Source organism: Bufo bufo, chromosome 2, assembly GCF_905171765.1.
Source record: "Bufo bufo chromosome 2, aBufBuf1.1, whole genome shotgun sequence".
Taxonomy (NCBI): Eukaryota; Metazoa; Chordata; class Amphibia; order Anura; family Bufonidae; genus Bufo; species Bufo bufo.
This window is the reverse complement of record NC_053390.1, coordinates 24,001,107-24,027,542: the sequence shown is the minus strand read 5'-3', so window position 1 is coordinate 24,027,542 and position 26,436 is coordinate 24,001,107. Positions and strand designations below refer to the sequence as shown.

General features: G+C 44.6%; 3 protein-coding genes across 3 annotated transcripts in view; 2 read left to right on the top strand and 1 right to left on the bottom strand.

The window, feature by feature from the left end:
• The window catches only part of LOC120991124 (zinc finger protein 585A-like), a 2,129,672-nt gene that overhangs the window by 1,327,738 nt on the left and 775,498 nt on the right, over window positions 1-26,436 (top strand). The window lies entirely within an intron of this gene.
• LOC120991886 (oocyte zinc finger protein XlCOF6.1-like) overlaps window positions 1-26,436 on the bottom strand; it is a 400,346-nt gene that overhangs the window by 127,031 nt on the left and 246,879 nt on the right. The gene's annotated exons all lie outside the window — the stretch shown is intronic.
• LOC120991887 (zinc finger protein 850-like) overlaps window positions 1-26,436 on the top strand; it is a 200,762-nt gene that overhangs the window by 68,983 nt on the left and 105,343 nt on the right. Inside the window, exons 3-5 of the mRNA XM_040420630.1 lie at window positions 9,189-9,588; window positions 9,703-10,236; window positions 11,996-12,060. Coding sequence (XP_040276564.1) covers window positions 9,189-9,588; window positions 9,703-10,236; window positions 11,996-12,060 — 999 coding nt within the window. The remainder of the gene's footprint in view (window positions 1-9,188; window positions 9,589-9,702; window positions 10,237-11,995; window positions 12,061-26,436) is intronic.

The window sequence follows — 26,436 nt, the reverse complement described above, 5'->3', positions numbered from 1 at the left end:
ACTCAGAGACATGGCCAAGGTAAGAAAGGCTGAAAGACGACCACCACTGAACAAGACACACAAGCTGAAACGTCAAGACTGGGCCAAGAAATATCTCAAGACTGATTTTTCTAAGGTTTTATGGACTGATGAAATGAGAGTGAGTCTTGATGGGCCAGATGGATGGGCCCGTGGCTGGATTGGTAAAGGGCAGAGAGCTCCAGTCCGACTCAGACGCCAGCAAGGTGGAGGTGGAGTACTGGTTTGGGCTGGTATCATCAAAGATGAGCTTGTGGGGCCCGAAAATAACTCTGTGACTTTGATTATTTCTAGTACACTCTCCTGCAGCGCAATCCATTTTTTCCTCTATATCAAGAATTTTAAGGCTTTATCCCCATGAGCATAATATCTGTATCTAGCTGACAGGCAGAGTTTGGCTACTCGGGAGTTTAAAATGTTTCGCAGTTCTGATCTGACTGAGGCGTTCTAACACTTCATGGGAAATATATTTTTTGTGGAGTGTTTCCAACTCTTGTATCTGTCTCTGCAAAGTTAAAATTGAGGTTTATCTGCGCTTTTTAAGGTGAGAACTTAATTATATAAAATGGCCACGAATCACGGCTTTGTATGTCTTCCAGACCAGACCCGGAGACACTTCAGCATTCTCATTAAGTTGGAAATATTCCTCTAAATGGTTTTGTATAAGGTTGACATGTTCTGGGTTGCTTAGCAGAGTCTCCTTTAGATTTTACTTTTATCGTCATGAACACTGGTTCATGGTCTGATAACAGTATGTTACCTTTTGAGGTCTGAGAGCACTCGCCCAACAACTGTGGGGGGAAGAACAAGTAGTCCAACCTCTGGTAAGAAATATGTGCCACAGAGTAAGGCTACATGCACACGAACGTTGTCTCTTTGGATCGCTTTTGAAACACCTTTGGAAGTTCCTAATGGTGAAGTACTATGTATCCATTGGTTATATACCATATGAGACAGATATGGGACATGAGTTTCCTGCAGGAAAGCAATGTTTACTTTCTGTATTTTCAGAAATTGACATATCTGGGTACGTTTAGGTGGTGCATTCAACCCCCAAACAGTATAAGTGCATATTTTTATGTCAGCCATAGTAACATGTACATATAAGATACCTTGACTCTACATTCAGAATCCTCTAATTCTGCAACCTCCATTAGGAGGTAAATGGTACTTTATCCCCTACATTCGCAATAAGAAATGGCACACGTCAAGGTTGCCCCTTGTCACCCCTGTTATTTATCATGACAGTGGAATGCCTTTTCCAGGCAATACATCAGGATGAGAAAATCCAGGCTCTACATGTGAGAGGCATACATCACCAACTAGCAGCATTCGTTGATGACTGTCATGCCCTGCCCTGTGAGTGATCTTAGAAGATCTGTCAGACTTGCAGCACGTGAGCCTATCTGACAGATTGCTTTGTTGTGTTGTTGGGCAGGGTCCCACCTCCTCGCAGGTTCTGGTCATTAGTTAGTGATGCTATTTATCCTAGCCTATCACTATAGCCCTTGTGGTTTATAGTTTCTTCTGGAGTTCTCTGCTGGTGCTTGGTTGATCTCCTGCTCCCAGTCCGTCTTGAGAAGTCCTCTTTTCTTCCCTTTTGTTGTATTTCCTGGCTAGGCCTTAGGAAGACACTGTTCCTTCATCTTGTGCAAGGAACCGGTTGTCTTATCGCCTGTTCCCTAGCTGAGGGTCTGTTTTAGTTGCAGCAGGTATTAGGTTCCAGTACATGAACACTTCTACCATTGGGATTTGTTCATGTTGTTAGCAGTAAGGGAAAGGCTCAGGGTTTGTCAGGTGGTGACCATTCCCTGTTCCTTAGATGTGGGGCCTAGCCTGGTGTTTTGTTACTTGTTAGTTGTGTTTGGTTTGCTTTCCTTCCCTTACCTTTCGTGACAATGACCTTCTAGTTATCATTACTAATCCTGAAGAGGCATTTCCGTTGGTTCATGCACTATTCCAAAGGTTTGGAGATCTGTCAATTTTATTTAATCAATCCTACCAAGTCACAGGTACTAAATGTTATTCAAATAGACAGATTTCCTACACGAAGGAGATAAAATCTTGCATGTTCTTTATTAAATATTCCAAACGTACACACGGTGCAGTCATAACATAGCGCGAGGAAAGAGGTTTAATGAAGCAGAGAAGAGAAGGCGACACTGTCAAAAAGTTCAGTTAAGTGCAAGTAACTTATCTCTTGACTGTCCATATGACTGTGTAGCTCCAATTTCTCTAGGTCCATCCAAAGTTAGACTGTATGTCCTGGGCAGAATTTCCAGGGAAATTACTTGGGTACTTGAGCAGTGGATGTGGACCGAGTCACTCCATGTCCATAGCCAATCCTTTAGGTGCCATATCTCCTGCCTTCTTCTTTCCCCGTTGATCACACGAGCGAACTACAGGCAGGGCCGGTGCAAGGATTTTTGCTGCCCTAGGCAAGATAAAAATTGCCGCCCCCCCCCCCCCCCCCTATCAGCTGATCTGCCTATATCATGACATCACATATGTTCCACCCCTTTCTCAGCTTTTAAATTAAAAGAACTGCTATGTTTCCCTTAGGGTTAATCCAGCTTCTTGTAGCTGTCTCTTTTTGCGGAACGGAATTGGGGACCCATACATTTCTATGGGATCCGCAATTCCGATCCTGAGAAAAATAGAACATGTCCTATTCTTGTCCGCAATAGCGGACAAGAATAGGCATATTCTCTTAGTGCCCGCAAAATGCGGAGCGCCCATTGCTGCTGTCCGTGTTTTGTGGATCCGCAAAACACACATGGATGTGTGAATGGACCCTAAATGTGAGGTAAATTAGTTTCCAATGTAGTATTAATAACTAAACAATTACATGATAAACATATTGCATTGTCTACTGACCACCAGGACAATAAGATGATCTGCTCTCTGGCTGCAGTCTGGCTCTTGGTCTGGCTCTGGGGACTCCCTTGTCACTCTCTTCTCCCCCCCCACCCCACCCTTGTCACTCTCATTCCAGCCCCCCTTCCTTGTCACTCTCATTCCAGCCCCCCCCTTCCTTGTCACTCTCATTGCAGCCCTCCCCCTTCCTTGTCACTCTCATTGCAGCCCTCCCCCTTCCTTGTCACTCTCATTGCAGCCCCTCCCCTCCCTTGTCACTCTCATTGCAGCCCTCCCCCTTCCTTGTCACTCTCATTGCAGCCCTCCCCCTTCCTTGTCACTCTCATTGCAGCCCTCCCCCTTCCTTGTCACTCTCATTGCAGCCCTCCCCCTTCCTTGTCACTCTCATTGCAGCCCTCCCCCCTTCCTTGTCACTCTCATTGCAGCCCCCCCTTCCTTGTCACTCTCATTGCAGCCCCCCCTTCCTTGTCACTCTCATTGCAGCCCCCCCCCCCCTTGTCACTCTCATTGCAGCCCCCCCCTTGTCACTCTCATTGCAGCCCCCCTCCCCCCGTCACCTCTAGTGTAGCGTGGCCGAGCTCTGTTCGGTCCGCGGTACAGGAGCATTTGTTTCCTGTACCCGGCCGGACTGAAAGGAAGTGCACACTAAGTGAGCACTTCCTGTCAGTCTGGCCGGGTACAGGAAACAAAAGCTCCTGTACCGCGGACCGAACAGAGCTCGGCCACGGACAGCACAGAGCAGGGACAGCAGGCGCAGGCAGGCTGCACAGCACTGAGCCGGCGGCCGGAGATTCTTTAGAGCGGCAAGCGCTCAGCCGCTCAGGAGGCGCAGCATGAGGGGCGCCGCCGGCCAGCCGAACTTATATAACCAACTTATATTATTTATTTATTTTTTTTTTTTTTTTTTTTTTACACTGCAACGGGCGCCCCCTGCTAAATGGCGCCCTAGGCGACTGCCTAAGTCGCCTTACTGGTGGCGCCGGCCCTGACTACAGGTATCCACGGAGCCACTCCTGGCAGTGCAGGAAGATAAGTTAAGTCTTTTGCTGAGTTCCAGTCAGGAATATCTAGGGAAGCTATCTCCAGCACATCAAATACTGTTGGCAAATCTGCTGGTGAGCGCACTAGCAGTTTGCGGTCCGGGGCATAAATGAAAAAGTCAAAGGGGAGGAGCCAACGGTAATTTATATTTTTTCCTCTTAGGATGTCTAGCAGGGGTTTTAATGCTCTGCGTTTTTGAAGGGTAATTGGTGATAGATCCTGAAATATTAGTACATCTGAATCCACAAACGGAATGGATTTTTTGGCCCTAGAATATCTCAGTATTTTTATCTTTGGTCAGAAAACTGGTTAAGCGGCAAACCACATCTCTTGGGGGGTCCCTCTGTTTTGGAGGTGGTCGCAAAGCTCTTTGCACCCTGTCCATGGTGAGGTCTCCCCTGAAATCAGGGCCTAGGAGCTTAGCGAAGATCTCTTCGACTGATCCCTTCAATGCATCTAACCCGACAGACTCCAGCCGTAAGTTGTTACGGCGCCAACGATTATTCTGGTCTTCTACCAGGTTATACAGTTGGTGGATGTGAGCCTGGCTTCTAGCCAAGCTGTGGGCCACTGCTGTATTGTAATTTATAATTGTGTCCTTGTGACCCTCTATGATATCTACCCTTTCTTTGACTTTAAACAGAAAAACTGACCATAAATGACCCTATTACAAAAAGGGGTAAGTACCCACCCAAAAATTTGGAACAAAGTAATGGGCCACTTAATAGTACAAGCTCCCGAGTATATCCAGCAAAAAAAAACAGAAAAATGGAGTTCACAGAGTACCATTATAAAAATATATACATTTTTATTGTAACATGATAAAAAAAATGTCTATAAGCCATTAAAAAGAGGAAGGGGAGTGACAGAAAAAACGCCATCCTGGTGCTGCACACATACCAAAAGGTAATAAGCATATCTCAATACAATATAATTGCAGCACGTTTAAGCAATGGTAAATAAGTTGTTCATATAAGAGATGAGTCTCAGTAATGTTAACCGTAATGCTTAAGATGTTAGAAGCTCTAGCACAAGGGAATACCTAAGCTGGAGGGACTGTGAAGTAAAGACCAGGTACAGAAATAACCCGGAACCAGCAAAGCTAAGGAAAAGACTCCCCTCAAATAGGTAGTGTGCAGGACTAACCAGAATGGAGCTACCCCGAGGCGTGTTTCGGCACGCCTTCACCCCTGGACCATATATATATATATATATATATATATTATACTCACCTAAAGAATTATTAGGAACACCATACTAATACAGTGTTGGACCCCCTTTTGCCTTCAGAACTGCCTTAATTCTACGTGGCATTGATACCACAAGGTGCTGATAGCATTCTTTAGAAATGTTGGCCCATATTGATAGGATAGAATCTTGCAGTTGATGGAGATTTGAGGGATGCACATCCAGAGCACGAAGCTCCTGTTCCACCACATCCCAAAAATGCTCTATTGGGTTGAGATCTGGTGACTGTGGGGGCCATTTTAGTACAGTGAACTCATTGTCATGTTCAAGAAACCAATTTGAAATGATTCGAGCTTTGTGACATGGTGCATTATCCTGCTGGAAGTAGCCATCAGAGGATGGATACATGTTCTCATTCTGTTTACGCCAAATTCGGACTCTACCATTTGAATGTCTCAACAGAAATCGAGACTCATCAGACCAGGCAACATTTTTCCAGTCTTCAACAGTCCAATTTTGGTGAGCTTGTACAAATTGTAGCCTCTTTTTCCTATTTGTAGTGGAGATGAGTGGTACCCGGTGGGGTCTTCTGCTGTTGTAGCCCATCCGTCTCAAGGTTGTGCGTGTTGTGGCTTCACAAATGCTTTGCTGCATACCTCGGTTGTAACGAGTGGTTATTTCAGTCAACGTTGGTCTTCTATCAGCTTGAATCAGTCGGCCCATTCTCCTCTGACCTCTAGCATCCACAAGGCATTTTTGCCCACAGGAAAATCCCAGTAACTGAGCAGATTGTGAAATACTCAGACTGGCCCGTCTGGCACCAACAACCATGCCACGCTCAAAATTGCTTAAATCACCTTTCTTTCCCATTCTGACATTCAGTTTGGAGTTCAGGAGATTGTCTTGACCAGGACCACACCCCTAAATGCATTGAAGCAACTGCCATGTGATTGGTTGACTAGATAATTGCATTAATGAGAAATAGAACAGGTGTTCCTAATAATTCTTTAGGTGAGTGTATATAGATTTTTTTTAATCATGTTACAATAAAAATGTATATATTTTTATAATGGTACTGTGTGAGCTTCATTTTTCTGTTTTTTGCTGGCCTTTCTTTGACTTGCCTGAGGTCACGCTTGATATCAAGGAGATCTTCACGCAGAGGAGCTATAGCAGGCATGGCCAACCTGTGGCTCTCCAGCTGTTGCAAATCTACAACTCCCAGCATGCCCAGTTTGCCTACAGCTATCAGCCTACAGAAAGGCATGGTGGGAGTTGTAGTTTTACAACAGCTGGAGAGCTGCAGGTTGGCCATCCCTGAGCTATAGCGTCTGAAAGGAGATTCTTTTATAAATTGTCTATAAATTCTTGATCTGCCTCCTGTTCACTTTCTCTGTCCGTGGACACCTTTTATGAGGCCGCGAGTATATCCGCTCTTGATGCTATCTTTGCTCCCTGCTTCCCCGCGGGGCCGCTGTGTTTTCTGACAAATTTATCCATCTTTCCGTGGCTAAGTCCAGTTTTAATTGGACCGGGGGAGTCTCTAGACCTGTTTCTTGTAATCTTTCCCATCTTTGGCTGGTTTGGATAGCTTTATAAGCTCGAATCCACTGAACCCGGAGCAGAGCTCACAGCGCCATGTGCATCTCTCTCTGCTGCCAAGCTCCACCCCCCCTCTCCGGTTTGGACGATCCTTTCTAAACCTACTGTAACCCTGTACGTTAACTGCCTAGTCATAACTATCATCCAGCCATGTCTCAGTTATTCCCACAGTCATAGCTATCATCCAGCCATGTCTCAGTTATTCCCACTGTCATAGCTATCATCCAGCCATGTCTCAGTTATTCCCACTGTCATAGTCCTCCTCACACATCACTAATTCCAGTTCCCCAGTTTTATTAGTCAGGCTTCTGGCATTAGTATACATACATTTGAGAGGTTTATGTATATTTTTTACCCTACACCTTTCCTTCTGAACTGTTCTAGTACCTCCTTCCATTACTCCCCCAGTCCCATTACCTTGCCCCTGGTCTCATCTATCTGCCCTATCTTCCCCTCCTATAATGTAATTTCCCTCCCCCCAGTCCCTAGTTTAATCACTCCTCCAACCTTCCAGCCATCTTCTCCCCCAACACAGCTGCCCCTTCCCCATTGAGGTGCAGCCCGTCCCTACGATAAAGCCTGTAGCTGACAGAGAAGTCGGCCCAGTTCTCCAGGAACCCAAACCCCTCCTTCCTACACCAGTTCTTGAGCCACTTGTTAACCTCCCTAATATCTTGCTGCCTTTCTTGTGTGGCTCATGGTACAGGTAGTATTTCGGAAAACATTACTTTTGAGGTAATTGCCCTGAGCTATATTTTAGCCTCATCCCTCAATTCTTCACACTGATGTCAACCACCACTGGAAGATAAATTGGCGCACCTTGCAGTCCTAAGAGTGCAGCCAGAGGCTCAGTTTGAATGGTGTGCTCCTGCTTGTTTGTTGTAGATGGTGGCCATGATCGGATTTTCCATAACAATATTAACAAAGGTCTCTCACCAGACTTCCCAATGCAAATTGCATGTAATATTAAATTGATCTCTTAGGCCTGGGGTACTTATTTTGAAACTCCATATCTGAATGGCTGTATAATCCTTTTTGAACCTTTCCTTGTCTGACATCAGCATATTTTTACTCTAGTTAAAAAGTGAAAGTGCTCATGAGTCCTGTATTCACAAGCGGTCTACATCCACCTATAGCTTAATTGATTAGCTCCTTTCAGTGCACCTCCTCACCTGTTGCTGTCTCACACACACTCTGTATAGGCTGCAGAAAAGTAAAGCAGCAGATAAAGTAAAAGACTGTAATTCCACACTGAAACCGCTGTTGGAAGAAGTGGATCTCTTACTACAGAGCCAGGGAGACTGCAGTGTGTACTGAGCAGTGTGAGATTTCAGCAGCAGCAGAGGTGGAGGTACATTAGAAAAAGCCCTATTTGGGCCTTATGGCATTGGGTATTCTAGTGAATCCACCAGCTTCATCAGGTCTTAGAGATCCATTTATTAATGAATGCAGTATGTGTGGAGGAATGTGGTGATGGATCCTTTTTAAGTTAACTTGTATAAATATACTTGGTGTACAAAGCTTTTTAATGCTGAAATCACACATTCAGTTTTTGGTTCAGTTTTTTGAACCAAAGCCATGAGAAGATTCAAAATGAATGGCTTGAACATCTAGGGCTACTTTCACACTAGCGTTTTGTCTTTCCGTTTGTGAGATCCGTTCAGGGCTCTCACAAGCGGTCCAAAACTGATCAGTTTTGCCCTAATACATTCTGAATGGAAAAGGATCTGCTCCGAATGCATCAGTTTGCCTCCATTCATTCACCATTCCGCTCTGGAGGCGGACACCAAAACGCTGCCTGCAGTGTTTTACTGTCCACTTGACGAAACTAAGCCAAACGGATCCGTCCTGGCACACAATGCAAGTCAATGGGGACGGATCCGTTTTCTCTGACACAAACTGGCACAAAAAAAAAATGGATCCGTCTCCCATTGACTTTCAATGGAGTTCATGACGGATCCGTCTTGGCTATGTTACAGATTAATACAAATGGATCCGTTCATGACGCATGCATGCGGTTGTATTATTGTAACGGATCAGTTTTTGCAGATCCATGACTGATCTGCCCAAAAGGTGTTAAAAGTGTGAAAGTAGCCTAGTTCATGCTGGATCCACATCGCCCCTAATAGAAATGTTATATGTTTGTCTACTCTGTAGTTTAAAAAAAATAAAATAATCTAATTTTTATCTTCACAGAGAATTCCATTAAGAATTCTGAGGGAAACGACCTGTTACAACTAAATCATAAAGCAGGTGAAGATATTATGCCGCACTCTTCAGGAGGAAACCTCATTACCCTTAATGTATATCGAGGAATTCACAATACAGATCTATCATATAATCCCTCTAATCAAGAGGAACCTTCTTCTAACCAATCAGACATTGTTACCACAGGAACAAGCCAGTGTTTTAAAGCATTCACACAAAAAACAGGTCTTTCTACACAAAGCATTTACATGAAGGAGAAGCCATACTGCTGTTCAGAATGTGGGAAGTGCTTTTTATATAAATCGCAACTTGTATCACATGAGAGAAGTCACACAGGAGAGAAACCATTTTCATGTTCAGAATGTAGGAAATGCTTTGCACACAAATCGGTTCTTGTTTCACATGAGAGAAGTCACACAGGAGAGAAGCCATATTCATGTTCAGAATGTGGGAAATGCTTTATGGAGAAATCACATCTCGTTTCACATCAGCGAATTCACACAGGAGAGAAACCATATTCATGTTCAGAATGTGGGAAATGTTTTATACATCTATCAAGTCTTATTAGACATCAGCGACGTCACACAGGAGAGAAACCATATTCATGTTCAGAATGTGGGAAATGCTTTACACAAAGATCAACTCTTGTTAAACATCTGCAAAGTCACACAGGAGAGCTTGTTTTCCATTATAGAAATCCGAGAAAAAAAACACATTCATGCACAGAATGTGGAAAAAGATTTTTAGATAAATCAAGTCTTATTAGACATGAGAGAAGTCACACAGGAGAGAAACCTTATTCTTGTCCGGAATGTGGGAAATGCTTTACACAAAAATCAAGTCTTGTTACACATGAGAGAAATCATACAGGAGAGAAGCCGTATTCATGTTCAGAATGTGGGAAATGCTTTAGACAAAAATCATCTCTTGTTACACATGAGAGAAATCACACAGGAGAGAAGCCGTATTCATGTTCAGAATGTGGGAAATGTTTTACAGCTAAAAAACTTCTTGTCAAACATCAGAGAAGTCACACAAGAGAAAAGCCGTATTCATGTTCAGACTGTGGGACACGTTTTGCTAATAAAGCAAGTATTGTTAGACATAAGAAAATTCACAGAGGAGAAAAGCCATATTCCTGTTCAGAATGTGAGAAATGCTTTTTACAAAAATGGGAGCTTGCTCTACATGAGAGAAGTCACACAGGAGAGAAGCCATATTCCTGTTCAGAATGTGGGAAATGTTTTTCACAAAAATCAAATCTTGTTGCACATGAAAAAATTCACACACGGAAGGGAAGCCGTATTCAGGTCTACAATTAGGAAAGTGTTTTATGAATAAATCACATCTTTTTACACATGAAATCACACTGGAAAGAAACCATATCCATGTTCAGAATTTGGTTAATGTTTTACTACTAAAGTCAAATTTAAGAATCATCAGAAAAGTCACACAGGAGAGAAGCAGTTTTGATGTTGTGGAAAATGTTTTGTAAGGAAATCAAATAATAAAACTCATTAGATAAGAAGAAATTATTTTTTTAAATGTGGGAAATGCTATAAGAGCGAAAAAGAATTTTAAGCCCAATTATTCAGACAGGTAAATGAGTGGGGCTACATAAAATTTAGGAAGAGATGATCCAGCGTCTTGATAAGAATCCAAGTTTTATGGAAAAAATATATAAACACCAGTGCAGAACACGGTGAACAAATATCACACCGACTCGCTACTGAGCCTTAAAGTGTAACTGCCATTTTATTTTTATTTGTGTAATGTATAGGGGCAGTAATGCTGAGCACTTTTGTAATATACTTTAATTACTGAAATCCTACATTTCTATTAGAAAAATAGCTCTAAAATGGCCCATTTTGAGCCTTTTGTCTTCTGTTTACATAAACTGTGGAGACCTCCTCAACACTGACTGTGTTGTGTGAAGAGAAGACAGAGGAGAGTTACGAAGGCACAAAATGGGCCACTTTAGAGGCTGGCTTGGGCACTGGCAAGAGGCACAATGTGCTACTATGCAATTTACTTAAATAGCGTTGACGTAGGTGACAGATTCCCTTTAACATAATATTAATACTTTGGTTAACAATCATATCTGTCTCTTCAATGTGTCATCAATTTTCCTCTTGCAGCCTTGTCCAGGGAGGTTAGCTACAGTCCCGTAGAACTAAAAACTCTTAATAATACGTGCAACTTTAGTAACAGGAACATCAAGCTGTTTAGCGATGGTCATTTAGCCTTTACCGCTAACATGTTTGTCTATAATTTTCTTTCTAATCTCCTTGTGGTGCCCACCATGATACCAAACAGCACAGGAACTACTTTTCACCCTATAATAAGGCAGACTGACTGATTCCAAGTTTGAAGACACTTGTGGTACTATTTACAGGACAAACCTTAGTTTAACAGAAATCTGTGGTCAAATTATTTTCAATCCTTTCTAGGGGAACCATCATTTTTGTCCAGCCCAGTTCCATTAGTTTGTTTTTAAATTATTCTGTTGAACCACAATTCAAAAGCAATGTCGCAATGTCTGAGTTTCACTAGCGGAGTTTCGATAAATTATTATTTACTATTAATTTTATCAGTTTCCAGTTGTTTCAGTGACCATTATAGGTTTACCTTTCTTTAACAGAAGGGTACCAACAATTTAATCATTTTTTTAATAGCCATTCTGCATCCGTTTTTCATGATTAATGTTGCATCCTTTTCATGACTAATGTTGCATCCGTTGCAGTAATACTGTCCCCCATAGTGCTCCCTAGCTGTAATAATGCCCCCATAGTGGTTCCCAGCAGTAATAATGTCCCTCATAGTGGTCCCCAGCTGTAATAATGTCCCCCATAGTGGTCATCAGCTGTAATAATGTCCCCCATAGTTGTCAACTGTTATGTTTCTTTTTAGGAAAAAAAAATAAAAAAAAATCACTCACCTCATGCACTTGCTTGTGCAGAGGCAGTTGCTCCTCTCTTGATTGTGAAGGACTAGCGCTAAGCGTGATGTCACCGTGCACTCCTAGCATGATCATGTGGTGACCTCGTCATGCTGAGCACAGGTCCTTCAGCAAGTCCTGCACAATCAAGAGAGGAGCGACTGCCTCTGCACGCGCAAGTGGAAGAGGTGAGTGATTTATTTTCAACTCCTAAAAGGCCATATCGCACTAGTTTACCCATTTTTAAAGACCGTTTGACGGTTCAACTCTTGTCTAAGCTTACGTTAAAAGCGGTCCCATTGACTTCAGTAGGTTCGTTAGGCAGTGAAAATGGCCAAAAATGGGACATGTCCTATTATTTTGGGTGTTAAAAAAAAAAAGCCATGAAAATAGACCCATAGACAGCAATGATTTTGAAAGTGGTCGCATGACGGTCGTCAAACAAAACGTCCGTCGCTCAGACGTGCATTTAGGCTGTATGTCAGTCATTTTTATAGAACACCCATTAAGTCTCACTCATATAGTATAACTCAATCTTTATTAGTTAAAAGAAGATAATACATAAATAGTACAAAAATGCGATTTCATATAGTGGTAGTGATGCAGGAGGATAATGTGACAAGTACAAAAGGAGCCACCATCAATCCTCACAATGTAAATACCTATGGTCACAGACTTGCAAACCTGAACTGATGCGATAAAATTCCTAGGCCTCCCGGTTAAATAATTTTTATTTAAAATTCCAAAAACTTATAGGGGGATTAACCCTTTCCATACCTGCCCAACTAAATTGTGTGCGGTTTCCTGCATGTATATTTGCAAGTTGGCCTTCACAGTGGTTACCTCAGGTGCCTTGCAGAGCTTGGGTCTTAGGTTGGAATCCAACCACGGACAACATCTGCATGGAGTTTGTATGTTCTCCTACAACTTCTTGTAGCTGACATTGTGTGCAGGAGACATTTCTGGTATATCCACAGGCTGGGAGAGGAGGTCTGGTTACAGATAGTCAGGGTCACTGTGCTACGCAGTTCCTTCATCTCCCATTCACGTCTATGGACGTTACAGAAACAATGGGGCAGGTAGTTTGTCTGTTTTTGTAAACCCAACCAGATCTTGCAGCTTGGATATAGTGGCCAGTGGGGAGGGTGGACCCTTATTCTATAGAGGTGCCGCATCTCAGGTATGCCATAAATGTCTGAAATGAGAATAAAATATTTGCTGTGTTAATGATATTGCAGATAATGTTATATATCATAGCCCTGAAGTGAAATCTGGGTATCTACTGCTTCATGTCAAGATGTGTTCAAGGAAGGATACTCTGAGTTCTCCGAGCTTCTCTGTAACAAACCATTGAGTGTCATAGACTTGAATATTTTTGTCTTCCACCAGTCTTTAAAAGGGTTTTATGAGATTTTACTACTAAAGAGCTACCTTCAGGATAGGTCATCAGTATCTAGTGGGGAGGTCTGAGACCTGGAACTCCCACCGATCAGCTGTTTGAGAAGGCACCAGAAGTCCTGTGAGCGCCGCCTTCTTTCTGCTCCCCTAGGACAGCGACGTCCATTGTATAGCGGCTGTGCTTGGTATCGCAGCTCAGCCCCATTCACTTCAATGGGATTGAGGTGCACCTAGGCCATGTTACCGATGAACGTGACTTCACTCCTGGACGCCTAGGGAAAGCAGCGAGAAGGCCGTGTCGCGAGCGATGCTGCAAGCTGATTGGTGGCGATCCCGAGTGTCAGACCCCCCCTGATCAGATATCGATGACCTATCCAGAGAATAGGTAATCAGTATTAAAATCTCAGAAAACCACTTCAACACTAAAGGGGTTTTATTTGTCAAAGAATTTTTGGTGATTCTTTGTGCTGTTGCAAGTACGTCCTCCCTACACCCAACAGTTTCTGCCGTTGCATTGAGTATGATGTTATTGGTGAACAATGCTATTTTAATTCCCTGGTGAAGGAATGCATCTCTACACTCCCGGGTAGCGGCGCATGAACAGTCACAGCTCCAGAAGCAGAGCCTCTGCACTTGTGCCCCTAATCAGTGGATTGTCAGGACTGGGCGAGAGGTCAGACCTGTCAATGAAGTGGCAGGTGGGAGCTTCTTCACCTATGCGGGGACAGCTCCTCACAGGTCAGAAATGTGGCCCTCTTCAACTAGTCTCCATATTGCAGGGCTGCTACTGCTGTCCTGCTACATGAACTGTGCTGAGCTTCCACCAGTTCATATTGTACTTTGTACTATCATTATGCTGTGTTATGCTATATTTTTCTATCTTCTTATGTACTATTTCTATTGGGATCAATAAAGTTGTTTTATGATGATAATGATGCTATACCAATAAGGTTTTACCTTTGTACTTTATATCGGCTCCTCCGCCAGTTCATTGAATTATATTAAGAATTAAAGGGATTGAACCCAGACATATCCTCTTCTTCACTCACCTTGTATGAGTGGAGCATCAGAGTATTTAGAGTATTTCTAGCTCCGATGCTCCTCCTTGCCTTGCGCAGGACAAGGGCGTTTCTTTACTGCCGGTGACTTAGTTGGCTTTATTTCAGTATGCTAGGGGGAGGCGTCCGCCTATCAGTGATCCTGGTGATGTCACCGGCACAAATGGGTGGTCTACAGTGCTGCCCTAGCTTGTAGAACAGCCTAGGGCTGCGCTAAAGATCGTCTATTTGTGCCGATGACATGTGAAGCTGGGTACGTCACTGGCAGTAAAGAAAAAGTCCTTGTCCTGTGAGATGCAGCGTAACGCAAGGAGGAACATTGGAGCAAGAAATGCTCCACTCACTCATACATGGTAAATAAGTAAAGAAGGAGTTGTGTCTGGGTTCAGCTCTGAATCCAGACAACTCCTATAACCCCTTAAGGACTTAGAACGTACCGGTACGCCATGTTTGCTGAGTCCTTAAGGACTCAGGGCGTACCGGTATGTCCTAAGTTTAAACTAGATTGTGGCGCTGCGGGCGGTGATCGGAACAGGATGTCCGCTGAAATCATTCAGCGGGCATCCTGTCACAACACCGGGAAGGGGGGTCCCGTGACCCCCCCCCATGTCGGCGATCGCCGCAAACCGCAGGTCAATTCAGACCTGCGGTTTGCAGCTTTTACCTTATGCGGTGATCGGAGGTGTCATCGGGTCCCCATGCGGCTGTAGGGGGGACCCGATGGCATGGAAGGCAGCGCAATGCCTTCCTTAGGGATCTGCGCTGCCTTCCGGTGACGAGCCTGTGAGATCCAACCCCCTGGATCTCACAGGCCGGAAGCTGTATGAGTAATACTCACAGTATTACTCATACAGCCAATGCATTCCAATACAGAAGTATGCATTGTAAAAGGGATTAGACCCCCAAAAGTTGAAGTCCCAAGGTGGGACAAAAAATTAAGTAAAAAAAAAGTTGAAAAAATAAAGTTTTCCCTCCCAAAAATTCAAAGTTTTAAGTAAAAATAAACAAAAACGTCATTTTCCCCAAATAAAGTAAAAAAAAATTGGCAAAAAGTAGGGAAAAAAATAAAAAAGTAGACATATTATGTATCGCCGCGTCCGTATCGACCGGCTCTATAAACACATCACATGACCTAACCCCTCAGATGAACACCGTAAAAAATAAAAACTGTGCTAAAAAAATAAAAAATTTTGTCACCTTACATCACAAAAAGTACAACAGCAAGCGATCAAAAAGGCGTTTGCCCACCAAAATAGTACCATTCTAACCGTCACCTCATCCCGCCAAAAATGAGCCCCTATCTGAGACAATCGCCCAAAAAATAAAAAAACTATGTTTCAGAATATGGAGACACTAAAACATATTTTTTTTTGTTTCAAAAATGATATTATTGTGTAAAACTTACCTAATAAGTTTTACACAATAATATAATTTTTGAAACAAAAAAAATCATGTTTTAGTGTCTCCAAATTCTGAGCCATAGTTTTTTCAGTTTTTGGGTGATTATCTTAGGTAGGGTCTCATTTTTTGCGGGATGAGATGACTGTTTGATTGGCACTATTTTGGGGTGCATATGACTTTTTGATCGCTTGCTATTACACTTTTTGTGGTGTAAGGTAACAAAAAATGGTTTATTTAGCACAGTTTTTATTTTTTATTTTTTACGGTGTTTATCTGAGGGGTTAGGTCATGTGATATTTTTATAGAGCCGGTTGATACGGACGCGGCGATACCTAATATGTATACTTTTTTTTATTTATATATCGCCGCGTCCGTATCAACCGGCTCTATAAAAATATCACATGACCTAACCCCTCATAAACAGCGTAAAAAATAAAAACTGTGCTAAATAAACCATTTTTTGTCACCTTACATCACAAAAAGTGTAATAGCAAGCGATCAAAAAGTCATATGCACCCCAAAATAGTGCCAATAAAACCGTCATCTCATCCCGCAAAAATCATACCCTACCCAAGGTAATTGCCCAAAAACTGAAAAAATTATGGCTCTCAGACTGTGGAAACACTAAAACATGATTTTTTTTGCTTCAAAAATGAAATCATTGTGTAAAACATAAATAAAAAAAGTATACATATTAGGTATCGCCGCATCCGTGACAACCTGGTCTATAAAAATACCACATGATCTAACCTGTCAGATGAATGTTGTGAAAAACAAAAAATTTAAACGGTGCCAAAACAGCTATTTCTTGTTACCTTACATAGTAACATAGTAACATAGTACATAAGGCCGAAAAAAGACATTTGTCCATCCAGTTCGGCCTGTTATCCTGCAAGTTGATCCAGAGGAAGGCAAAAAACCCTGTGAGGTAGAAGCCAATTTTCTCCACTTTAGGGAAATAAAAAATTTCTTCCCGACTCCAATCATGCAATCAGAATAACTCCCTGGATCAACGACCCCTCTCTAGTAGCTATAGCCTGTGATATTATTACACTCCAGAAACACATCCAGGCCCCTCTTGAATTCCTTTATTGTACTCACCATCACCACCTCCTCAGGCAGAGAGTTCCATAGTCTCACTGCTCTTACCGTAAAGAATCCTCTTCTATGTTTGTGTACAAACCTTCTTTCCTCCAAACGCAGAGGATGTCCCCTCGTCACAGTCACAGTCCTGGTGATAAATAGCTGATGGGATAGATCTCTGTACTGACCCCTGATATATTTATACATATTAATTAGATCTCCCCTCAGTCGTCTTTTTCTAAAGTGAATAACCCTAATTTTGATAATCTTTCAGGGTACTGTAGTTGCCCCATTCCAGTTATTACCTTGCCTCACAAAAAGTGTAATATAGAGGAACCAAAAATCATATGTACCCTAAACTAGTACCAACAATACTGCCACCCTATCCCGTAGTTTCTAAAATGGGGTCACTTTTTTGGAGTTTCTACTCTAGGGGTGCATCAGGGGGGCTTCAAATGGGACATGATGTAAATAAACCAGTCCAGCAAAATCTGCCTTCCAAAAACCGTATGGCATTCCTTTCCTTCTGTGCCCTGCCGTGTGCCCGTACAGCTGTTTACGACCACATATGGGGTATTTCTGTAAACTACAGAATCGGGGCCATAAATATTCAGTTTGGTTTGGCTGTTAACCCTTGCTTTGTAACTGGAAAAAAATTATTAAAATGGAAAATCTGCCAAAAAAGTGAAATTTTGAAATTGTATCTCTATTTTCCATTAATTCTTGTGGAACACCTAAAGGGTTAACAAAGTTTGTAAAATCAGTTTTGAATACCTTGAGGGGTGTAGTTTATAGAATGGGGTCATTTTTGGGTGGTTTCTATTATGTAAGCCTCGCAAAGTGACTTCAGACCTGAACTGGTCCCTAAAAATTGGGTTTTTGAAAATTTCAGAAAAATTTAAAGATTTGCTTCTAAATTTCTAAGCCTTGTAACATCCCCAAAAAATAAAATGTCATTCCCAAAATGATCCAAACATGAAGTAGACATATGGGGAATGTAAAGTAATAACTATTTTTGGAGGTATTACTATGTATTATAGAAGTAGAGAAATTGAAACTTGGAAATTTTATATTAATCTGATGGATAGGCTCAAAGGGAGGGGCTGTCAGGGCCTCAGAACCAGATTTAGGTCCCAAGGGGCTATTCTCTGGGAAACATTAAGGCCTCTTTCACACGGGTGTTGCGGGAAAAGGTGCGGGTGCGTTGCGGGAACATGCACGATTTTTCCGTGCGAGTGCAAAACATTGTAATGCGTTTTGGACGCCTGTGAGAAAAATCAGCATGTTTGGTACCCAAACCCGAACTTCTTCACAGAAGTTCAGGTTTAGGTTCGGTGTTGTGTAGATGTTATTATTTCCCCTTATAACATGGTTATAAGGGAAAATAATAGCATTCTGAATACAGAATGCATAGTAAAATAGCGCTGGAGGGGTTAAAAAAAAATAAAAAAATATTTAACTCGCCTTAATCCACTTGATCGCGCAGCCCGGCATCTCTTCTGTCGTCTTCTTTGTTGTGTGCATGAAAAGGTCATCACATGGTCCGTCACATGATCTTTTACCATGGTGATGGATCATGTGATGACCGGAGTGATGTCACCACAGGTCCTTTTCCTGCACACAGCAAAGAAGAAGACAGAAAAGATGCCGGCTGCGTGAGCAAGTGGATTAAGGTGAGTTAAATTATTTTTTATATTTTTTTAACCCCTCCAGCACTATTTTACTATGCATTATGTATTCAGAATGCTATTATTTTCCCTTATAACCATGTTATAAGGGAAAATAATAATGATCGGGTCCCCATCCCAATCGTCTCCTAGCAACCGTGCGTGAAAATCGCACCGCATCCGCACTTGCTTGCGGATGCTTGCGATTTTCACGCAACCCCATTCATTTCTATGGGGCCTGCGTTACGTGAAAAACGCACAAAGAGGAGCTTGCTGCGATTTTCACGCAACGCACAAGTGATGCGTGAAAATCGCCGCTCGTGTGCACAACCCCATAGAAATGAATGGGTCAGGATTCAGTGCGGGTGCAATGCGTTCACCTCCCGCATCGCATCCGCGCGGAATACTCGCTCGTGTGAAATGGGCCTTAACCACCTCCGGACCGCCTAACGCAGATTCGCGTTCCGGAGGTGGCAGCCCTGCGCAGAGTCACGCATATATGCGTCATCTCGCGAGACGCGAGATTTCCTGTGAACGCGCGCACACAGGCGCGCGCGTTCACAGGATCGGAAGGTAAGCGAGTTGATCTCCAGCCTGCCAGCGGCGATCGTTCGATGGCAGGCTCGAGATGTGATTTTTTTAACCCCTAACAGGTATATTAGACGCTGTTTTGATAACAGCGTCTAATATACCTGCTACCTGGTCCTCTGGTGGTCCCCTTTGTTTGGATCGACCACCAGAGGACACAGGTAGCTCAGTAATATGTTGCACCAAGCACCACTACACTACACCCCCCCCCCACCGTCACTTATTAACCCCTTGATCACCCCTGATCACCCCATATAGACTCCCTGATCATCCCCCTGTCATTGATCACCCCCCTGTCATTGATCACCCCCCTGTAAAGCTCCATTCAGATGTCCGCATGAATTTTACGGATCCACTGATAGATGGATCGGATCCGCAAAACGCATACGGACGTCTGAATGGAGCCTTACAGGGGCGTGATCAATGACTGTGGTGATCACCCCATATAGACTCCCTGATCATCCCCCTGTCATTGATTACCCCCCTGTCATTGATCACCCCCCTGTAAAGCTCCATTCAGATGTCCGCATGAATTTTACGGATCCACTGATAGATGGATCGGATCCGCAAAACGCATACGGACGTCTGAATGGAGCCTTACAGGGGCGTGATCAATGACTGTGGTGATCACCCCATATAGACTCCCTGATCACCCCCCTGTCATTGATTACCCCCCTGTCATTGATCACCCCCCTGTAAAGCTCCATTCAGATGTCCGCATGATTTTTACGGATCCACTGATAGATGAATCGGATCCGCAAAACGCATACGGACGTCTGAATGGAGCCTTACAGGGGCGTGATCAATGACTGTGGTGATCACCCCATATAGACTCCCTGATCACCCCCCTGTCATTGATTACCCCCCTGTCATTGATCACCCCCCCCTGTCAGGCTGCATTCAGATGTCCGCATGATTTTTACGGATCCACGGATACATGGATCGGATCCGCAAAACACATACGGACATCTGAATGGAGCCTTATAGGGGGGTGATCAATGACAGGGGGGTGATCAATGACAGGGGGGTGATCAGGGAGTCTATATGGGGTGATCACCCCCCTGTCATTGATCACCCCCCTATAAGGCTCCATTCAGATGTCCCCATATAGACTCCCTGATCACCCCCCCTGTCATTGATCACCCCCCCTGTCATTGATCACCCCCCCTGTCATTGATCACCCCCCCTGTCATTGATCACCCCCCCTGTCATTGATCACCCCCCTGTCATTGATCACCCCCCTGTAAGGCTCCATTCAGACATTTTTTTGGCCCAAGTTAGCGGAATTTTTTTTTTTTTCTTACAAAGTCTCATATTCCACTAACTTGTGTCAAAAAATTAAATCTCACATGAACTCACCATACCCCTCACGGAATCCAAATGCGTAAAAATTTTTAGACATTTATATTCCAGACTTCTTCTCACGTTTTAGGGCCCCTAGAATGCCAGGGCAGTATAAATACCCCACATGTGACCCCATTTCGGAAAGAAGACACCCCCAGGTATTCCGTGAGGGGCATATTGAGTCCATGAAAGATTGAAATTTTTGTCCCAACTTAGCGGAACGGGAGACTTTGTGAGAAAAAAATAAATAAAATCAATTTCCGCTAACTTGTGCCAAAAAAAAAAAAATTCTATGAACTCGCCATGCCCCTCATTGAATACCTTGGGGTGTCTTCTTTCCAAAATGGGGTCACATGTGGGGTATTTATACTGCCCTGGCATTTTAGGGGCCCTAAAACGTGAGAAGAAGTCTGGGATCCAAATGTCTAAAAATGCCCTCATAAAAGGAATGTGGGCCCCTTTGCGCATCTAGGCTGCAAAAAAGTGTCACACATGTGGTATCGCCGTACTCAGGAGAAGTTGGGGAATGTGTTTTGGGGTGTCATTTTACATATACCCATGCTGGGTGAGAGAAATATCTTGGCAAAAGACAACTTTTCCCATTTTTTTTATACAAAGTTGGCATTTGACCAAGATATTTATCTCACCCAGCATGGGTATATGTAAAATGACACCCCAAAACACATTCCCCAACTTCTCCTGAGTACGGCGATACCACATGTGTGGCACTTTTTTGCAGCCTAGGTGGGCAAAGGGGCCCACATTCCAAAGAGCACCTTTCGGATTTCACAGGTCATTTACCTACTTACCACACATTTGGGCCCCTGGAAAATGCCAGGGCAGTATAACTACCCCACAAGTGACCCCATTTTGGAAAGAAGACACCCCAAGGTATTCCGTGAGGGGCATGGCGAGTTCCTAGAATTTTTTATTTTTTGTCACAAGTTAGTGGAAAATTATGATTTTTTTCCTTACAAAGTCTCATATTCCACTAACTTGTGACAAAAAATAAAAACTTCCATGAACTCACTATGCCCATCAGCGAATACCTTGGGGTGTCTTCTTTCCAAAATGGGGTCACTTGTGGGGTAGTTATACTGCCCTGGCATTCTAGGGGCCCAAATGTGTGGTAAGGAGTTTGAAATCAAATTCTGTAAAAAATGACCGGTGAAATCCGAAAGGTGCTCTTTGGAATGTGTGCCCCTTTGCCCACCTAGGCTGCAAAAAAGTGTCACACATGTGGTATCTCCGTATTCAGGAGAAGTTGGGGAATGTGTTTTGGGGTGTCATTTTACATATACCCATGCTGGGTGAGAGAAATATCTTGGCAAAAGACAACTTTTCCCATTTTTTTATACAAAGTTGGCATTTGACCAAGATATTTATCTCACCCCAAAAAAAAAAAAAAAAAAAATCATAATTTTCCGCTAACTTTTGACAAAAAATAAAAAGTTCTATGAACTCACTATGCCCATCAGCGAATACCTTAGGGTGTCTACTTTCCGAAATGGGGTCATTTGTGGGGTGTTTGTACTGTCTGGGCATTGTAGAACCTCAGGAAACATGACAGGTGCTCAGAAAGTCAGAGCTGCTTCAAAAAGCGGAAATTCACATTTTTGTACCATAGTTTGTAAATGCTATAACTTTACCCAAACCATTTTTTTTTTACCCAAACATTTTTTTTTAAACAAAGACATGTAGAACAATAAATTTAGAGCAAAATTTATATATGGATGTCGTTTTTTTTGCAAAATTTTACAACTGAAAGTGAAAAATGTCATTTTTTTGCAAAAAAATCGTTAAATTTCGATTAATAACAAAAAAAGTAAAAATGTCAGCAGCAAAGAAATACCACCAAATGAAAGCTCTATTAGTGAGAAGAAAAGGAGGTAAAATTCATTTCGGTGGTAAGTTGCATGACCGAGCAATAAACGGTGAAAGTAGTGTAGGTCAGAAGTGTAAAAAGTGGCCTGGTCTTTCAGGGTGTTTAAGCCATAGGGGCTGAGGTGGTTAAAGAAAAACGGCTTTAAAGAAACGCATAACCCAAGCATTTGACGCTAAGCGTTCGTTAAAGAGGGCCGACAAGGCAGACACCTGGACTTTCAGAGTGCTTAGAGATTGGCTTGGAGTTTGCAACTGGCTCATCTGTGTTTTTTTTTTGCTGACCATTGCTTGAGAAGAGGAAAGGAATTTGGTCAGGTGTTTGCTATTGTGCGTTTGCTAATGAGCCTAGCTCATTAAGGTGTTACATTTGTTGCTGGGGGAGGAGCTTGTGAAGGAGTGTGTGTATATATAGAGACTGTCACGGAACCATGAACCAGACGTACAACAAGAGATAAGTGAAAATAAGAAGGCTTTATTGAAAATAAAGCTGTAAAGCAAAAGTCCAAACGAATGGTGAAACCGAAGCAGAGTCTTTGCGAAGCCAGAGGTCAGGAACCAGAAGGGTAGTCAGACGAAGCCAGGATCAGGAACCAGCAGGGTAGTCAGACGAAGCCAGGATCAGGAACCAGCAGGGTAGTCAGACGAAGCCAGGATCAGGTACCAGAAGCAGCAGCAGTCTTAGAAGCATGTGAACACAAGAGGACCAAGCAAGGAACTGAAGCCACAGACCTCCTATATATATGAGCTAGGCATCCAGCTCCTCCCAGTGGGAAGGAGGAGCCGCAGGGTGGAAGGCTACAAGAAACCCAGAAACCAAGATGGCCGCCAGCACATGTCAAACGAAGGAGAACAGCAAGAAGGTAAGACCATGACAGTACCTCCCCCTCAAGGGCCCCTCCTCCGCGGAGCACAAAACGGTTTCTGAGGGAAGCGTGCGTGGAAGGCTCGGAGCAAGGCAGGAGCATGGACATCTGCGGAGGGAACCCAGGAACGCTCCTCTGGACCATAACCACGCCAATGGACCAAAAACTGCAACCGACCGCGGACCAGGCGTGAGTCCAGGATATTGCTCACCTCATATTCCTCACGATTGCCCACTTGGACCGGACGAGGCCGAGGAACCGAGGAAGTGAAACGATTACACACCAGTGGCTTCAACAGGGAGACATGAAACACGTTGGAGATCCGCATGCCAGGAGGAAGCGCAAGGGCATAGGCTACCGGGTTTACCCTGCGAAGCACTCGGAAGGGACCAACAAAGCGAGGCGCCAGCTTGGGAGTGGGCACTCGAAGGTTGAGGTTGCGGGTGGACAACCATACACGGTCTCCGACCTGGTAGGAAGGAGCAGGCGCTCGTCTGCGATCAGCCTGGAGTCTCTGGCGCTGCGCAGAGACCTCAAGGGACTTCTGGATCTGTACCCAAGAAGCACGTAGGACGGAAAGGTGATCCTCCACAGCCGGAATATCCTGGGGAGAGAATACCTCCGGTAACACGGCAGGTTGGAACCCATAATTGGCCATGAAGGGAGACGTCCCAGAGGAAGAGTTCACCGCCGTGTTCCTGGCAAACTCAGCCCAAGGCAGGAGGTCAACCCAATTGTCTTGGTGATCGGAGACATAGCAACGAAGGAATTGCTCCAAGGCCTGATTGGATCGTTCTGCGGCCCCATTGGACTGAGGGTGGTAGGCCGAGGAGAAGGAGAGATGAATCCCCAACTGGGAGCAAAAGGCGCGCCAGAACCTGGACACAAACTGACTCCCCCGATCCGACACAATCTCCTTGGGCAAACCGTGCAACCGGTAGACCTCCCTGGCAAAAATCGTGGCCAACTCTTGTGCAGAGGGTAACTTCTTGAGAGGAACACAGTGGCACATTTTGGAAAACCGATCCACAATCATGAAAATGACCGTATGGCCTCGGGATGCAGGGAGGTCCACAATGAAATCCATCCCCAGGTGTGACCATGGGCGCTCCCCGGTGGCTATGGGTTGCAGAAGGCCCAACGGAAGGTGCCGAGGGGACTTACTCTGGGCACAAACGGAGCATGCCGCTACATATGCGGCGATGTCGGAACGTAGGGAAGGCCACCAGAACAGACGTGAAACAGCCCAGGACAGCTGATTCTTTCCAGGATGCCCCGCGGTCTTGGAGTTATGGTAGGTTCGCAACAACCGAGTGCGCAACTCCTCAGGCACAAAACATCTGCCGTTGGGTCTCCCAGAGGGAGCACCAGATTGAGCCGCCAAAATCTGCTCACCCAGGGGAGAGGTCAGGCTGGTGCGAATGGCGGCCAGGATCTGATTCGGAGGTATGACCGAAGTCGGAATCGACTCCTCCCTGGACAGCTCGGAGTACTGCCGTGATAAGGCATCCGCCCTGATGTTCTTGGAACCGGGTAGGTAGGAGACCACGTAATTAAAACGTGACAAGAACAGAGCCCATCTGGCCTGACGTGGTGTCAATCTCTTGGCCTCAGAAAGGTAGGTCAGATTCTTGTGGTCCGTCAGGATGAGAACCGGAACCACCGAACCCTCGAGCAAGTGCCTCCATTCTTTAAGGGCCTGCACGATGGCCAATAACTCCCTGTCACCAATCTGATAGTTGCACTCAGCGGAAGACAGTTTCCGGGAGTAAAACCCACAAGGAAGCAGAGGACCCTCTGGTGTTCTACGCTGAGACAGAAGGGCGCCTACTCCCGTCTCAGACGCGTCCACCTCGAGGACAAAGGGCAACCCAGGGTTGGGATGCGACAGAATCGGAGCCGACACAAAGGCGGACTTTAGGGCCTCAAAAGCTCGGATGGCCTCGAGCGGCCAGACCTGGGAATTACTGCCCTTCCTGGTCAGATCCGTGAGAGGCTTGGCCAGCATGGAAAAGTCCCTGATGAACTTCCGATAATAATTGGCGAAGCCCAAAAAGCGCTGCAGGGAACGAAGACCACTGGGCTGGGGCCACTGTAAGACAGCCGAAACCTTCTCAGGATCCATGGAGAACCCCTCAGCGGAAATGATGTAACCTAAGAAGGTTACCTGGGATCGGTGAAATTCGCATTTCTCAAGTTTACCGAACAGCTTGTTCTCTCGTAACCGTTGCAACACTCGTCTGACATCCAGAATGTGGGCCTCCATGGATTCAGAGTATACCAAGATGTCATCCAAATAGACCACCACACACTGCTGCAACAGGTCACGGAAAACATCGTTGATGAATTCCTGAAAGACTGCGGGCGCATTGCACAACCCAAAGGGCATAACCAAGGATTCATAATGACCGGTCCTGGTGTTAAACGCGGTCTTCCACTCATCGCCCGCCTTGATCCTTACCAGGTTATATGCCGCCCTCAGGTCGAGTTTGGTAAAGACCGTGGCCCCTTTAAGGCGATCGAACAGCTCGGAAATCAAGGGTATCGGGTAAGCGTTCTTGATCGTGATGCGATTGAGACCCCTGTAATCGATGCAAGGCCTCAACTCACCGCCCTTCTTTTTCACAAAGAAAAATCCAGCCCCTGCCGGGGACGAAGATTTGCGAATGTGTCCGCGTGAAAGCGCCTCCCTCACATACTCCTCCATGGCCTCATTCTCCGCTACCGACAGTGGATAGACTTTGCCACGAGGAGGAACGGCACCAGATTGTAACTCTATAGCACAATCGTATGGGCGGTGCGGAGGTAGGGCAACCGCGCGCACCTTATCGAATACATCCCGGTACTCCTCGTATTCAGGAGGCAACAGAGAGTCCGAGGAAGTACACAGCAACTTGACAGACCCATGGATGCAACTAGCCCCACACTGCGGTGACCACGAGAGGATCTCGACCGATCTCCAATCGAAAGTCGGATTATGCTTCTGGAGCCAGGGGTACCCCAAGACCACCGAGTAGTGTGGAGACGAAATAACCTGGAGGCAGACCGACTCTCTGTGAACGGCACCAATGGCTATCCCCACTGGAAGGGTCTCATGAGTCACGTGTGGCGGCAGAAGGGGAACCTCGAGCCTGCAGAGGAATGGAATTGGCGGCAGCGAACACACTATCAATGAACAAACCACCAGCACCAGAGTCCACCAACGCCTGGGTCGTCACCGAGCCCCCGACCCAGGAGAGGACAACAGTGATCAGTGGTTTGTCAACACGGGAAACCGG